At 46.8% G+C, this 16286-nt stretch overlaps 1 protein-coding gene across 2 annotated transcripts in view; it reads right to left on the bottom strand.

The window, feature by feature from the left end:
• Nucleotides 1–776: 776 nt before the first annotated feature.
• Nucleotides 777–16286, bottom strand: part of DPYSL3 (dihydropyrimidinase like 3) — a 111291-nt gene continuing 95781 nt past the window's right edge. For both annotated transcript variants that reach the window (XM_037044986.1, XM_037044987.1), the window contains exons 8-14: nt 14776–14896; nt 11351–11507; nt 10317–10458; nt 8692–8862; nt 7291–7470; nt 5586–5748; nt 777–3969 (exon numbers count right to left, since the gene is read on the bottom strand). In XM_037044986.1, the coding sequence (XP_036900881.1) occupies nt 3881–3969; nt 5586–5748; nt 7291–7470; nt 8692–8862; nt 10317–10458; nt 11351–11507; nt 14776–14896 (1023 nt within the window). In that variant the 3' untranslated portion in view covers nt 777–3880. The remainder of the gene's footprint in view (nt 3970–5585; nt 5749–7290; nt 7471–8691; nt 8863–10316; nt 10459–11350; nt 11508–14775; nt 14897–16286) is intronic.

Here is a 16286-nt window from a genome sequence, read left to right as displayed (position 1 = left end):
CTCTCAGAGGAGAAGACATAGTAGATAATCCTTCCCAACACTCATGAGATGCCTTGGGGCCAGTTTGCTAAAGAATATACAATTCTTTGGCCCTGGCTGGCATAGCTCAGTGGATTGAGTGTGGGCCTGCGAACCAGACGATCACGGTTTGATTCCCAGTCAGGGCATGTGCCTGGGTTGTGGGCCAGTTCCCGGCAGGGGCCAGTTCCCAGCAGGGGATGCAGGAGAAGCAACCATACACTGATGTTTCTCTTCCTCTCTCCTTTCCTTCCCCTCTAAAGATAAATAAATAAAATATTTAAAAAAAGAAGAATATACAATTCTTTGAAACATGCTCAGTTTGAATTTTCTCCAAATCCGGTTTTTGAAGAAGCAAAACTTTAAAGGGAGGAAGGAAACCAAATCTTTCAGGATCTGTTCTGTAATCAGATTTACCCGAAAAGGCAAGGCCTTTTACACTAACACTGAATTTGATGATCATGATCTATAGGGAAAAACAAAACAAACTTTAGTCATTCCCCAAAGTTTCAATACAGGTCCTCAAACTGTAGCTGAACAAAATCTCAACCTCAAGTGGAAAGATAGGAACTCCCCCCAAATTTTGTCCAGATATCTGTTTTCATCAGCTCTTCACCCCTTCCTAACCATTTCAGTTTTATTGTCCAATTTTAATACATTTGGTAAAACAGCATGTCACACAGAAAAAGACTACACAACATCTGTGATTTTATAGTTATTTTAATAACCAGGTTTACATTAACAGTCACGTGATGAACTTTTTTTTTTAATCTCAGCTAAATTCAAAACACAGTTTTCTTCACGGGTCAAAGCAAACAGCTCATCACATTCCAGAGCTGCCTCACAGCTACCACAGATCACAGGAAAGTCACTGTCTGTCCATAGTCACCAGGCACGGAACTGAACACCCACACACCATTTTCCGAGGAGGGAACTCACAGGAAAGTTGGCTGCCCGGGGCAGCCCGTCTGTGCATCTGGGGCTGCAGCTGGACTCTCCCAGGGGAGAAGGCCTGGGAGCGGGCAGGGTTTGTCACCCTGCTGGGAAGGGCTTCTGAATCCAGTGAAGGTCAGGGTTAGAACTGAGGCCTTCAGAGCAGAGTATGACTCTGGGTGGAGTCACACAGGAAAGGGCCACAGGACGATGGGCTGGACTTTGAAGGAAACCCATTTTCGGGATGGCTACAACACTGCCATTTTTAGAAAACTTAGAAGAAGTATTTCTGTTGGGGTGATATTCTAACAGTTCCACAAATACCTTCTCAACTACCCAAATTGGGGGCCTCCCAGACAGAACCCTAGCTGACTGCCCTCTGGGTTTAGGGACACTGTGAGCACATTGGGGGTAGCAGAGTGGGTGCGGTGTCCTTGGAGAGGGGTCAGGCCAAGACATGAGGCAGCAGAAGAAAGCTTGGGAGAAAGACAGAAATCCAGCAACACCCTCCCCCCCCACCACCACCACCACTCCCCTGTCCTAGAGCTGGATGAGGTGCTGGTGAGTTTGGAGAGGGCTGACCACTGCCATGATCTCTTCCTGAACCCTGTGTATAGGGCTTTTTGATGTGTGTTATGGAACAGGACAAATTTGAATATAAATTTTAACTTAAATAACAAGGAATCAGAAATCAGAGTTAATAAAATAGCGGGAGAGTTCTTGGAATCCTCAGGAATTTCTATGCCTGAAAAGTTACTAATAGTGAAGAAAGTAAGGCCATCCTCAGCAGGATGAGGATGTTGCCCAGCAGCAAGGTATGAAGGGGCTGCTCCTACTGCACAAAACTTGTGTAGAATAATATAAAGTTCTAATTGAATGTTGCATTCAGAAGTTCCAAGTGCAACCAATTTGGCCAGGAGGTCATGGGTGATGGGCCAGACTTAGGAGCTGGTAACAGCAGCAGAAGGTACCAGAGTTATCTACATATCTTTTCCTTCACCTGGTGGTTGTGGCTGATACTACAACATATCCTAAATCCCAGCCCAGCCAAATAGGTATATAGAATATGCTTCTGCTAGGACAAGCTTCCTGCCTGCAAAACTGTCACTCCGAGTTTGCAACAGATTCCCACATCTTTGAGTTACAAGCCAAGAGATGCATCCCCATCTTCACGTCAGTTTCCTTTAAAATAAAGGCACCATGAAAAAGCCTTAAGAGTAGCAAGATTCCTTCTTTAAACAGGGAGTCATCTTTGCTCGTGATTGGAACAGAAGTTAGCTCTGCTAGGGAAAATCCTCTTCCTTGGCTATTTCCAAATGCCTCTCCAGCCCCATATTCTCTTTCCTCTGGCCTTCAACTTAAAGCCTGCAGTTAGAGATAATGGTTTCTCCTAAGCACCCGAAAGGTGTTAGAGGCCTTCTCTTCAAGGTACTTAGCACACAGTGTTACAAGTTCTATAAGCTAGATCCCCCACTGCAGTGGTCTGATCCCAAGTTAAATACATTTTCCCCTACATATGAGCCTTTTAGTTCTACAGATCCTTGTCTGGCCTGTGGAACTTGTTCCAAAACTAAGTTTTAGAGGGGCAGGACAGGGAATGGACATTCAGCTCTGACAGACAAGGTAAGTGGGCACCAACGGTCCTTGCCAGCTTCACTTTCTGTGCCTGTCAGGAAGGCTGCACGCCACTGCCACCCACCTTGGGAGGCGTCGGCGCCAAAACAAAAGCTCCCCCAAAGGATGTGCTGATGGAAAGGGTACAGATAGATGGCTTAGGACTGAAAACTAGAACCATGGCCACAGTACGTAATCTCTCTGCTTCAAACTGGCTTTCCCAAAACCCTGCTTGACTCCCATGGAAGCTGAGATGCCCTATTAGTAGTAAAAGTTAAGGAACACCTAAGAAAATCAATTTTCAACAACAATAACAAACATATTACATCATGGCTGTGCCTGGATCTCAGAAGATCAAGAGAATCAAACACTCAGCACTGGCAAGACAAGCCTGATGCCAGAGGCCGGCTGCCCTTCTCAGTTTCTTTGCAAAGTGAGTGAGGTGAGCTCCAGTGTGTTTGGAGGGAGGTGCTGTTCAACCCTGGCTGCCCCACCCCCAGGGCCTATGCTGTGCTCCCAGCTGTTGCCTCTACACAGCACCCAGGGCAAGACAGAAGTGTCTTTGCTTCCTCATCTCCTCCTTTCGAACCAGGAAAAGAGAAGAATTTGATAGCAATGCTGAGGAAAAGGCCCACCAAATATGGGCACGACCAAGTGGAAGCAACGGTTGGGTTTTGATGTTTTAGTAAAATGCTCAAAGAAATAAAATCTGCTAAGAGAGGACATGACAAAGACTGAAACCTGAAGACCTCCTGCCTTCCTTCGGTGCAGACCCCAGTGGACTGTGATGAAGTGATGGCTGCCCCCTGGGGCCACTGTCCATGGAAATAATTGTACTTCATTAACACAATACACAAAGACCCCCTTATGCTCACCCACCCACCCCCGCCCCCCCTACACAACCTACCCCCAAACCTCTCAGCCCTCTGCCTTGCTCTGGGCTCCTACCACCCACTAACCCCAAATAACTGTGTCCCTTCTGCTCATTTTTCTTGCCATCCAGCTTTGTGTGTCCCCTTGTCTTAAGATGCAGCACTACACACGCTCTCAACACTATATAGCAGACTCTTTACCTTAGTGGCCTGTCTGATTGCATGCATGGAAATGGGGGAGGCTCAGCATAAACAGAAAACAAAGCAATCTTTGTAAAGCTAGGCAAGCGAGTGTAACATTGGAAAAACATAAGGCTTGAGGCTTATTGATTCTTCAGATCGTAACTGTTTGGATTCACTTTCCTTCTTAAATATTGGTGTACCATTTTGGCTTCCAAAACATCTCTTCTTATTTCTGCCCCCTCTCTTTGGGGAGGAGTTGCTTAACTCAGGGATGTGATGTTAGAGCGGCCTCCAGGGGGCGCCACGATGCGTTTGCTGGCCGAGCGGACCCCTTCATCCACTTGGGTGCCTGCAATAAATTCCCAGGGAGAAAAGGGGACGCCCGGGAGAAAAAGGGACGAAAGCGAAACTGGGTTAATTTTAAGGGTGTAAGATATTATGTGCCTTCCTGGCTTCATTTCCCAAGAAACTTTTTTTTCCCATAAACATCAATTTTATTTTCTTTTAAAAATTCACCCAGTACAAAGATTTTGAAGTAAATATTTGATGGGTTGTGTTTAGCTTTTGCACACAGTCAAAATCTTGCAACTTGTTTTTTCCTTTGTGTATTTCCTTTAGTTTGGCAGGTTTTTATTCAGAAGAGAATGTATTTGTTAAAGAGGCTAGCCAATGTTCCAAAAAAAGTTGATGCTGTGTAACATGCACAGCCCCCTGAGGCATGCAAAACTGAAGCCAAAAAACTTTTATTGTAGTTTGTCAGGTATTCCAGACTTTTCATATCCACCTTCCTGAAAATCACCCCCTGCCAGGAGAAGCCAGGTTCATATCTAGATTTCATTAGACCCTCCACATCATAACAGTGATAATAAAAAAACAATGGGAATGTTATAAAAATAGCTGCTTCCATTCATTGGGATAAGCAATGTTTAAAGTGTTTCTCAGCCTATCTCAGTCAACTCTCTCCACTATCCTTTCAGGGAGGTTCTCTTATTATCCCATAAAAAGAGGGGGAAACTCAGGATGTGATGGGCTAAAAGGTCACAACTCGGAGAGAGGATGGCCAGGCCCCCGCAGCCACAACCCAAAAGAAAACATCAGTGGGCCCCTCTGTGTATTCAGAAGGAGCCCAACAAAGCTTAGGGATTATGAGAATCAGAGAGGGATAGAAAATGGCAAAACACTGACAAAAATTTCTGTGAAGAGCATACTGTGACCTTTGGCCATGTCACCTCAAACTTGTAGCCCTTTTCTTTTGTCTTCCTCCCCATCTCTGTCCCCTTACCTCTTTTCCTCCCCATTGTCCTATAGCTCCTATTCCTCACCCCTCCACCTGCCCCCAGTTTCTCTGTATGCATCCCTCTTCCTTCATGTTATCTTGCTTCTCTTGCATTTAAATCATTCATCATATAAATGCAAATCTATATTTATTCCCCCCCCCATTTAAAGCTACTATTTATGGAACAATTGGCTAGTTATTTCTTATTTATATCAGCTAGTTCTAAAAGAATACGTAAGCTTCAAAATATGGCTAGCCTAAGGTAAATGTTCAATCACCAACAGCTGTTGTTAGCTTGGAAGAATATGATAAAAATCCTGGGTAGTAATTTGAGCACACAACCTGAGTGCTGTTTTCACCAGGGCAAACAAACAAAACACAACACAGCACACACCTCTCACTGTCTAACATAGAACATCATTATAATGGCAGCCATCTCGCCCCTCCCCTACCAAGTGTGAGCTCTGAGCAGAACTGGTGGACATTGAAGCCTGACCTTCAACCTCACTGAGCCTTACCCTGCTTTCTCAGAGGGCTTCTTTTTGTTCAGCAAACCATCCTTCTTGCCCACAAGGGGTTCCCTAAAGGGTGATCTGGGGTAGCTCCCAGGATCACTATTAGCTTGGAGCATTGAACTTCCTTTCTCCTCCTTCCCTTCTTTCTGGTCACCGTCAGCTTGTCCAACTCACCCGACAGGCTAAATCCTGACTGATGGAGGTTCCTCACAGGTGGGTTTGGCCGAGTGGGAGAGCCCCGGGTGGACCCTGCGGGGGTGCCCCCCTTGGGCGTGGTAGTCAGGTCAAACACCGGCCCATCATACATGCCTCTCGGGACCGCGTGCAGGTCTGCCATCTGCAGCAGAGAAAGCATGTCACTCCGTTTGGTTTTTTAACAATTTATGGTCTGTTGTAGGTAACACAAACATATCAATGCATTAAGTGTGTGTAGTGGGAGCCAGAATAGTAATGTTATTTTACGGAAAGGAGGAGTGTAAAATAAAGGGGGATGTTATGATAGAGTGCTAATGAAGAAGGTGGGTGAAGGTGTCTCTAAAAGATGAGCTTTGATCTTAAGGACCCTGGAAGCTTGTACTGGGACCAGGGAGGAGGGAGGCGGGAGGGGGAGGCTGGAGGACACAGAGGACAGGTATGGACAGCAGTGTTTCCAGCAGGGGAGACTGATGGTAGAAACAAATGAACCACCTGTGTGGCTGGAGCAGAGCGGTAGGAAGAGACAGCTGTGTGAGATGAGGTCGTGAGTGCTGGCAGAGCCGATTCCATGGGGGGGCTCCACCCCCCCAGGCTCCTCAGCACAAATCAGAGTTGGCAGGCCTGGAAATTTGCATCCTGTTCTCTGACCCACTGACCTCTGGCTATGGTTGTGAACTTGCCCTAGGATGGGGCAGCCAGTCAGCAATGTCACCCAAGTGATGTCTTGTGCTAGGCCTGGTGCCAGATACTGGGGCCTATGGACCCATGAAATATGGTATATCCCCCAGTGTGGCTCACAGTGTATTAAATAGACACTGCAAGACCACCCATGGAAGCAGGCCTGTGGCACACACCCTCCACTCATTTCAGGGAGGACATGCTGCCATGAGGCTGACAGTTCTGGTTGGGCCATCAGAAGATTCCCAGGCTCTCTGTCACAAAGCCGCCCTCCTCTGTCAGTGACTCAGGTGCAGGCACAGAGGCCTTGCTCATCAAATTTGCAGATTAATGCCCCAGGTGGGATGATGACTCTGTACTTCCCAAGAATCCTTGACCAATGACACTCCAGATCCTCAGCATTTCTTTAGTTGCAGAATCTAAGTCACATTAAGAGCTGATCTACAGGAAGTTTAAATTGCATTCTCTTCTTTTAGGCCAGCACTGGAGTGTGGAATTTTATTCCAAAATACTTACTTGAAAATGATCACTCATAAAGAGATAAGAATGGTGAAGGGATTTAAAACGTTGTCATAAAATAAATAGTGGATGGCTCCAGGGATACTCAAAGGACAGATGACTTTGGAAACAGACAGATGCTCTAAGAGATGGGCTTAGTGTATCCTGTGCAGGTATGGGGAGCAGAATTGAACTGGCTGGCTGGCTCTAGGGAGGTCAATTTCAGCCCAGCAGAAAGAAGTTCATTGTCATAGGCAGAGGTGGTCAGCTGCCCTGTAAGATGGGGAGCCTCACTGTGTTGCACACAGAGGCCGGATGGCCTGTTATTAGGACCACTGGGGGCCTGGGAGTGGGAGGGACACTTGGGTATTGAGTTTCTGTGAGTCTTTAATGGACACTGCAATGTGCACTCAGATACCTGTCCCCAACCCCCAACCTTACTGTCACCATGACTGAATGAGACATGAGCCCCATCTGCACCCCCTCTGCAGGGTCCAGGCATTCTCACCTTCCTCCGGGCTTTAATGCGCTTGTACACGTAGTCAGAGAAGGGGCTGCAGGGGATGAAGCGGCCAGCCCCCTGGGTCACGTGCAGGTTGCTGTCTTCCAGCATGATCTTGCCCTGGCAGATGACCACCAAAGGTGCCCCGCGTAGCTCCATCCCTTCAAAGATGTTATACTCTGCAGCCTAGAGATGGGGGGTAGGGGCAAAGCCATGGGTATGGATGTGGGAAGGGGAGAAAGAGGAATGTGCTTCCCATGTGCTTGGGATCCTGCCTTCAGAATCACCAGAAGTGACTTGACAGGTAAGCCAGGAAAGCTTACAACACATTTACCAGGTTCCAGAGGGTGGAAGCCCTGGAATTCCTAGCAAAGAGGAACACCAGGTCTTTATTAAGGTCCTCACAGGGAAGTAAATTCCGTCACTGTCAGTGTCCAAGGAGAAGCTGGGTAACTCTTAGGGATGCTCTACATGGCTATCTGGTATTGGGAGGGTGGGTAGGTGGGTGACATGACCCTTAGATTCCCAGCTTGAAATTAAATAATGTGATAGGACACAGTGTTTGAGCAAAGGCCCTTCCCACCCAAAATGGGACAGCTCCCCACCTCCTTCATTTTACTCAACAACTGCAAGGCATCACCGCAGAGTGGTGAAGGAGATGAGCCTGGAGTCAGGGTGCCTGGGCCTGAATTGCAGCTTCATTTTCTTGCTGCCTAAATTATTGAACCCCTCTGTACCTCCATTTGCTTATCTATAAAATGGGGATAATGATAGTGCCTACCTGTGGAAGACTGTTGTGGAGATTGAATGAATTACAAATAAGTGCCTGGAGCATAGGTGCTTAAACAATGTTAACTGTTTTTATTAATAAACATTAAGCCCTTGTCTGTTAGGGGCCTGTCTGCTGGGCTTTCATTATCTTCCACCTGAAACTCTGCATAAGGAAGTTATCAGTGCTGGTCACTTGTTTCCCCCTTCGTTGTCTTCCCAGGTACAAGGTATCACTGCACTTCATCCCTCCTAAAGGAAGCTATGGCCACAGGTAGCTTTGGCCAATGCTGCATGACAGGGAGTGACATCCTGGGAGACTGTTGAGAGACAGCCCACCCTTTACCATGTCCTGGCCCCTGGGCTCACAATCACAGAAGCATGGGTAGAGATGACGTCTCTCTCTGCCTCTACCTCTGAGTGACTGTAACAGGGAGAGCCCTTCTGTTCACCCATTTCGAAAGCAGGAGTGAGAAATAAACTGTTGAGGTTTGAAGTCACTCTCAAGTTGGGATGGTTTGTTACTGCGACCTATCCCCATCTAACTGCCCTGGGGCACCACACACACTCCTCTCTCCTGACTGAGCTCCCTACACACCTTCCCCTACCCCAACCCATGCCCACCAGCTCCAGCCTCACCGACTGGTGGTTCTTGGCAGAGACGATCTTCATGGCATCCGGATCCCAGATCACCAGGTCGCTGTCAGAACCCACGGATATTCTTCCCTTGCGGGGATACAGGTTGAAGATCTTTGCAGCATTTGTGCTTGTCACGGCCACGAACTGGTTTTCATCCATCTTCCCTGTGGCCTGTGGAAATATTTTAAAAATGTTTTTTAATCATCAATGAGGGCTTTTAAGCTCGGAGCAGGGTGACCACAGAGGCCCCAAAATGCACACAGGGACCTCATCTAAGGTTGTGAGCTCAAAACCCCGCCCAACAAGCTTCAGAATTGGCTGAAGTGATGGAACACATGGCTGAGGAGGGAAGTTCCTGCTCCTGAAATATGTGCTTTTTTTTTTCTGGTTAAATGCATACATGTACTTACTTTTACCCCTCTAACTCCCAAAAGGACTATAGAGAGTTCACAAGAAAAAAAATGTGGTGATGAACCCATTTTTTAAAAAGATTTAATTTATTTTCCCCAGAGACAGGGGAAAGGAGGGTGAAAGAGAGGGAGAGAAACATCAATGTGTGGTTACCTCTTACATATCCCATGCTGGGGACCTGGCCCACAACCCAGACATGTGCCCTGACTGGGAATTGAACTGACAACCCTTTGGTTTGCAGGCCAGTGCTCAATCCACTGAGCTGTACAAGCTGGGGCTTTTTTTTTTTTAAGATTTTACCCACTTTTAAAATATGTGTTTGTTGCCCTGGCTGGTATTGCTGGTTTGATTCCCAGTCAGGGCACGTGCCTGGGTTGAGGGCCAGGTCCCAGTAGGGGGCACTGGAGAGGCAACCACACATTGATGTTTTTTTCTCTCTTCCTCTCTCCTTCCCCACTCTCTAAAAATAAATAAATAAAATCTTTAAAAAATAAATGAAATATGTGTTTGTATTTGCACTGACAGAGGCAAATATGGAAGAATCTCACCAAGATGATAACAAAGCTTATCCCTGGGGTGGGGAATTTATGAGTAATTTCTGTTTTCTTTCAAATGTGTTTTTTGGTACTTTCCAAGTGTTCTTTATTGAGAATGTACCATGTTGGTCATAAAAAATGTATTATTTTTTAACAATTCCAGACAGTGTCAAGATAAACACATATATGCATTCATAAGTACATAACAGTGTAAAAAAAAGACAAAAATCTAAATATGTAACAAAAGAGGCAAAAATATTTATCATATCTCTCTTTAAAAAAAAAAAGCAGCCCAGGTAAGGGAAGAACAATTTAGTTTAAAATCTAGCTTTGGGTTTCCTGGCAGCCAAGAAGAAAAGGGAAACTCTGAGGATTACACTATGTAGCTAACTGAGGTATTAGATCAAAAACTCTCTATCTGGCTCTAAAATGAGTATCTCTAGTGTTTTTAATATAAAGCAGAGGGACATGATCAACTTCATAACTTAATCAATTTTACTGAAATCTTTGGGAGAACTTTCATTTGCATGGTATGTATGTATGTATGTATGTATGTATTTTTACAGCTTCTGTGATTTTAACAAAAAAAATAAAACCAGGTCCCTGTGCCAGAGGACACTGATAGACGATCACTTTTACAGCCTGGCCGCCCTCCCCTCCCCTGCCCTTGACCCTTACCACGGCCTTGTCCCAGATGACAGACATCCGCTCCTCTACCCCATTGGTACCCTCAGGAATGGCTGTGAAGTTATCCTTCCCGATCGCTTTCTGGGCGGTGCTGAAGGTGCAGTGGGCACTGCCAGAGAGCTGCAGGTCCCCGCTGGCAAGGAGGAAAGCTACACGTGAATGGGAGGGGCAGCTAGAGGCACCTCAGGGACCCTGACTCGAGTGTCCAGTGTCAGCATCTGGAGTGCCATGACGTGAGTTTGGAACCTCTCCTCCCCCTCTGCCAACTATGCAAACTTGGACGAATTTCTTCCCCTCTCTGGGGCTTGGTTACCCCATTTGGAAAAGGAGGGTGTGGAATTAGATGATCTCTTGTGCAACAAAGTAGAAAGGACCCAAATGAGGGATGGGACTGATCCCAGAGGGCAGCAGCAAACAAGTCCTCCTTCATTTTGGTTAAGTGGGCATCATGGCCCATCTGTTCGAAATTTGCGAAATACAGGGTCCGGCAGAAGTAAGGCCTGCGTGAGTGTGGTTAGAAGGGTAATAATATGGGTGTCATAATTTATGGTTTTAATTTCAACATTTTACCTAAAATGTCATATGGTGTGTTGGAGTGTGATATTGTTATGTTATAGAATTACATGCTTACGATTTTGTAAAAAAAGATTTTGTAATAAAACAGGGGCAGTATTTGTGCCGACCCTGTACTGTAGTCTCTGTGGGCCTCAGCTGATTAATCTGTAAAATGGTTATGAAAGTCCCTCACTCACCACGTTGTTATGAAGAACAATGAGATCATGTGTGCAGTCTCTCCCTAGTGCGTGGTACACCATACACATTCACTGCTATTCCCATGATTAATAGGACCCCTGTGGTATTCATACGAATTACTGATGCCTGTGCCCCAGATTGCAGGGGACTTCTCAGTGTCTGCCCCTCACGGCAGACCCTAGTCTAGCTGATGGATGGGCTTTGTGACTCCTTGACCCATGGGACCCAGGATGTTTCCACACAATGCCCGCTGCTTGTCATCCTGCACGGACCTGGCCAGCAAGGAGTTGATGTAGTCAGGAGTGGTCGGGTCGGGACTCAGAGGTGGGGATGTCACAAAGGCAGCCGCTTTGGCCCAGTTCTTGCTCCAGTAGTGGGTTCCATCTGTGCCGAGGCTGGCAGTGATGGGCTCACCAAAAACCACGTTTCCTGCAAGGGGTAGGAAACAGGCACAGAGTCTGCATAAAGTACCGCTGCCTTGGACCCAGCCTCAGTAATCACAGCCCCTTAGCCTATGCAAGACTGTGCCTCTGGAATCAGACAAGCCTGGGTTCAAGTTCCTGTTCCCACCTTTTCCAAGCCTTTGCTTTTTTAGCTGCTAAATGAAAAAAGGAATTTTTATTCTTCAGATTACAAGAAGCCAGTGCTTGCAAGATACAGTATTAATTCTCAAATTTCGAGGCAAATTCAAATTTGTGGTAAAAGAAAAGAATATGTACATTGATTCTAAGATTCACCCTCATTTCAGAAATGTTAAAATGTGGAATAGACTTGTCCCAAAACAAATCAGGCCTGAGAAAATGAAAGGACATGGCATGTACAAAGTGGCACACAGAAGATGCCCAGTAAATCTGATTTCTTAATACCTACTCCCCCTTCCCACTGGTGGGCTCCAACGCTCTGGATGTGCCCATGTTACTGGGAATAGCTAGGTCCTGCTATTGCAAGTACCTGCACACTCCGGTTCCACAGAGTCAAACCCACTCCCGTGGATGAAAGGCTCTCATGTTCTTTCCATCATGTTTGTTATTCCTTCAGGATACCCAATAACCTGGGGCTGCTTCTTGGACCCTATGTATGTCTGGCATTAGAGACTTAAATGCCCAAATCAAGGAGAAGATATTGGGAAATACACTGATCTAAGCTTTTGTCAGTCACCTTAAGGAAGAAGGGACAGTGATTCAGAAGGCAAATGCCATCTCATTGAAGGTGGGTTTGGTACCAAGATCCTCCATGCCAGAATCCTGGGCTAGAGATAGCCTGAATTGCATTCACTTCTTTAGTTTCAGCTGTTTATCTTCCACAGTGACATTTCCCCCACAAGGTCGAAGTTTAGGAAGGCTCTACCACCAGGATTATAAATAGGTTTTACCTCGCTCCAACTGCTATCAATTATTTTCTTCGCCTGAAATTTTGCATAGAGAAGAATTCTTTTTTTCTTTTTACTTTTTTCTTTTAATTGTTGTTCAAGTACAGTTTTCTGCCTTTTACTCCCATCCCAGCACACTCCTCTGCCCTCCCCATTTCCCTCCTATTTCCCCCCTGCCCTTGTTTTTGTCCATGTGTCCTTTATACTTGTTCCTGAAAACCCCTGAAGTTCCCTCCCCTCTCCCCTCTGGTCACTGTCAGCCTGTTCTCTATTTCAGTGTCTTTCGTTATATTATGCTTCTGGCTTCACTAGAAAAGACTCATGATTGATTTGTGATGTTTGCCATGGGAGAACAAAGGAAGCAATGGCAACAACTTGTCCAGGGCAGCCCTGCTCTGGGGAAAGACAGTAAAAAAGGACCCACACCTGACTAATGAGAAGAGCACTTGGTGATTAAACACATGGGGACTTGCAGAGTCACCTGTGCAGAGGGAGGAGGGAACCTTGCTACATTCTGTCTTCCCATCTGAATGCCCTTGACTTCTTCCCAGAGAATGGCGGTTCATGAGTGGTCCACTGGCTGCAATCTCAGCAGCCTGATTTTTGTCACTGCAATAATGCCACCCTGATGCAGCTGTGCTCATTCTTGCCATCAAACCATGAGCTGGAAGGTTAAGGCTGAGGAATTTTTCTATGTGAAGTTTAAAGTAAGACCCCACACATCTTGAAACACTGAGCTGGGCCCCAGGTGGCCCTCAGAATGGGCCCTGGCAGGATGCAGCCATGGGTGGAAGGTGCCAGAGGATGACCACGGCAGGTGGTCATGGAGAGAGGTGTGGGGTGTCCCTATGCTCTTTTCTTTCCTTTTCTCTCTTTTTCTGCCTTTCTCCAAGAATGGGTAAGGACCCAGGGCTGCTTTCCTGGTACTTGCCAGAGAATCATACCCAGCAGAGAAGCTATCCCATATCTTGTTGAGAGACTGAAAACTGAGAGGGAAAACAGCAGGCTCACTGTGAGTGGCATAAAGCATGAGGTGCCCTGGAATTTGCCAGCAAGAAGACTGTCCAGACAATTAGGACAATGCCTTTCCTGTAAGTAAAGGGTCCTTGCTGCCAGAAGGCCAGGCAGCTGAAACTCAGCCATCAAAGGCAGCTGGACTATTTTTAGCCACCCCAGTCATACACATCTGGAGTTTTACAGACCAGTTCTGAGTCTGGTCAATGAATCATTCATGGTGAGCCCTTCCTCTATCAAAATGGCCAAGGACACACCATGGTCTCAATCACACAACCAAACACATAGCTCACACCCCCAGTTTCTCAGCCACATTGCTCACAAGTGAGTCCATTAGTCTTCCATTAGGGATGAGAATGAAAAGCAGAAAAGAAAGCTTTGAAGTGAGAGTAAACTTTAGTTTAGCACAGGGTGAGCAAAAGAAGCCCAAATTAATAGCAATCGGGGAACACAGCCAAGGCAGTGGGGACAGAGCCCAGGTCATGAAGGCCAATGCCACTGGACATGCTTTGGAGATCCGTTCAACCCCCTTTCTAAAATAACTTGTGTTAACCTGTGGCCCTGCCCCTGCCCTCAGTCCTGGCCAATCAATTTCACTGTTCCCAGAGCAGATAGATGTTGGTTCAGGGGTGAGCTCATAACCCAAGCTGAGTCTGTCACAGTCCTCCTTGGGACTTGGGCTCGAGCTGTTGAAAAATATACACTCTTCCTCCTCATAGCACCCCCCACCAAGAGTGGAAAACAACAGGTGCCACTTGGCATTTACTGTCACTGTTCAGACTAAACAGAAGGCCACCAGACAGGCCAGCAGCCCCAAGACAGGAATGAGAATAATAGAACCCTAATCCCACTGTTTCAGCCCCTTGGTCTGGCCAGAAACATCTTGAAACACCTTCAACCAGTAATCTTACTTTTGTTTGCTTAAGTCAGTTTGAGTTGGATCTTTGACTTATTGTACCCAATATAATCTTGACTAACATGTCCATTTATAAAGCTCAGATAATGTAAACTGACAATGAAAGATCAAAGGGAGGAAGAAAGATGACCCAAGTCTCCAAAGAAGTGATCCAAGCTGTATCATCTTAGGAAAACCACTAACCTTTCCTGGGCCTCAGTTTACCCATCTTCCAGGTGGGACCACTCCCAGGATCCTGTTCTCCACCGGGATATGGAAAGGATCAAATGTTCTACCATGGATGGGGGGCTTCCCACAAGGCAGGCAAGGCATAAACTAGGTACCATTTACACTGGGTATCCAGGGAGGAAAGGAGACATCATGACTCAGAGCCCTGAGATCTTGGGAGCACACATCACCTTTTTTCCTGGCTTGTGAGATGAGGTCAGCCGCACTCTTGCTCATGACCTTCGTGATGTAGAGAGGGCAGTTGGTTTGGCTGGCGATGGTGATTGCACGGAACACTGCCTCTGCTTCCAGCTGCAAAAAATAAAATAAAATTTCCAAGGAGTCAATAGGAACCAGAGGCTCTCAAAGCCACCGTTCCCCTGTCTCCACACACGAATGCAGGCCAGGCGTTCAGAGCCCAGAGGATCCGGAGCTGGACACACTGGATCTAAGTCTTAGGTATAGCACTGCCTGGCTGGCTCATGCTCCTGGCATCTCACTGCCTCCACCCCTCACCTGGGAACCGCATGGAGATGGAAGAAGACAGCACAGGAGGCTGTGTGAATCAGGGCCTGGCACAGAGCAAACACTGCATCAGCACAGCTTGAGTTTCTCCTGGGCCTGCTCTCTCCCCTCCCTCTGATGATCACAGAGGCTGCATGTGGCGGAAGCCTTTGCTCCCCAGTCTTCCCAGGGCAGATTCTCTGGCAAAACACATTTCCAACCCCCACATGGAGGAAATAACTAGTCAAGCAAATGAAGCATCATGCTTCTTCAAACCCTTGCCTGCAGCAACAGGTGGTCAGGGATGGGTTTGTTCCAGCAGGCCCATCTTATCCTAATAATTCCCAGACTTGTCCACACAAAGACCTCTTTTGTCATCAACTTCCTCCATCCTAATGTAGAAATAATGTTTTTGGAGATGCTAACCAGCCCAGTTGAATGCATTAAGTAAGAAATAGGGTTTTCCCTTATTTTACTAACAAAGACGTCATGCTTCAGAGCCCTGAGATCTTGGGAGCACACATCACAAAGAAGGGTCAGAGAGCTCAGGCTTTCTCCAGCAGCTTAAGTCTGGCTTCTGGCTTTGCCACTTAGAAGCTGAGTGACCTCAGGTACCTCATATGACCTCCTAAGGCCTCAGGTCCAGAATGCAGGGATAATAGGACCTGACACATATGGCTGTTTAGAGGATCAAGTAAGTTCATTCATGCAAAGCAATGAGCTCACTCCTGGGATGAGGCCAGTGTCCCCTGAAGGGTGGCTGTTGGTCTTCTTGCTGGTGGCAGCTCCTGACCATATATGTGTGAGAGCCTGTGTTATGACCCAAAGTTACTACCCAAGTTAGTTCAGTGCAGCCCAAAGTAGAGACACTGACATTTTTTCCTTCAATCCGCCAAAGGCCCTTTTTGGATGGATATGACATTTTGGTTAGCCTACGCAGCCCAACCCTTCAAAAAAGACAAAAAATAGCTTGCAGAAGCCTGAAGCGAACAAGTTCTTGTCCATGGTGAGGGTGGCTCAGCAGGCAGGCTCTAAGAATTTGGCCGGTCCAGCTGCCATTCCCCTAAGCTGCACTTTGTTCCATGTGGACCAGACCCTGGAGGCCCCTGACCATGGGGAACTGCAGCCACCTGTGGAAGTACCCAGACTCTTGGAGTGGCACCTCTGGGCCTCAGGCTCAGCTCTCTGAACCGCCTCA

This window comes from Sturnira hondurensis, unplaced genomic scaffold, assembly GCF_014824575.4.
Source record: "Sturnira hondurensis isolate 20B ecotype Veracruz unplaced genomic scaffold, ASM1482457v3 Scaffold0004152, whole genome shotgun sequence".
Classification (NCBI taxonomy): Eukaryota; Metazoa; Chordata; class Mammalia; order Chiroptera; family Phyllostomidae; genus Sturnira; species Sturnira hondurensis.
This window is presented reverse-complemented; position numbering and strand designations above follow the sequence as displayed.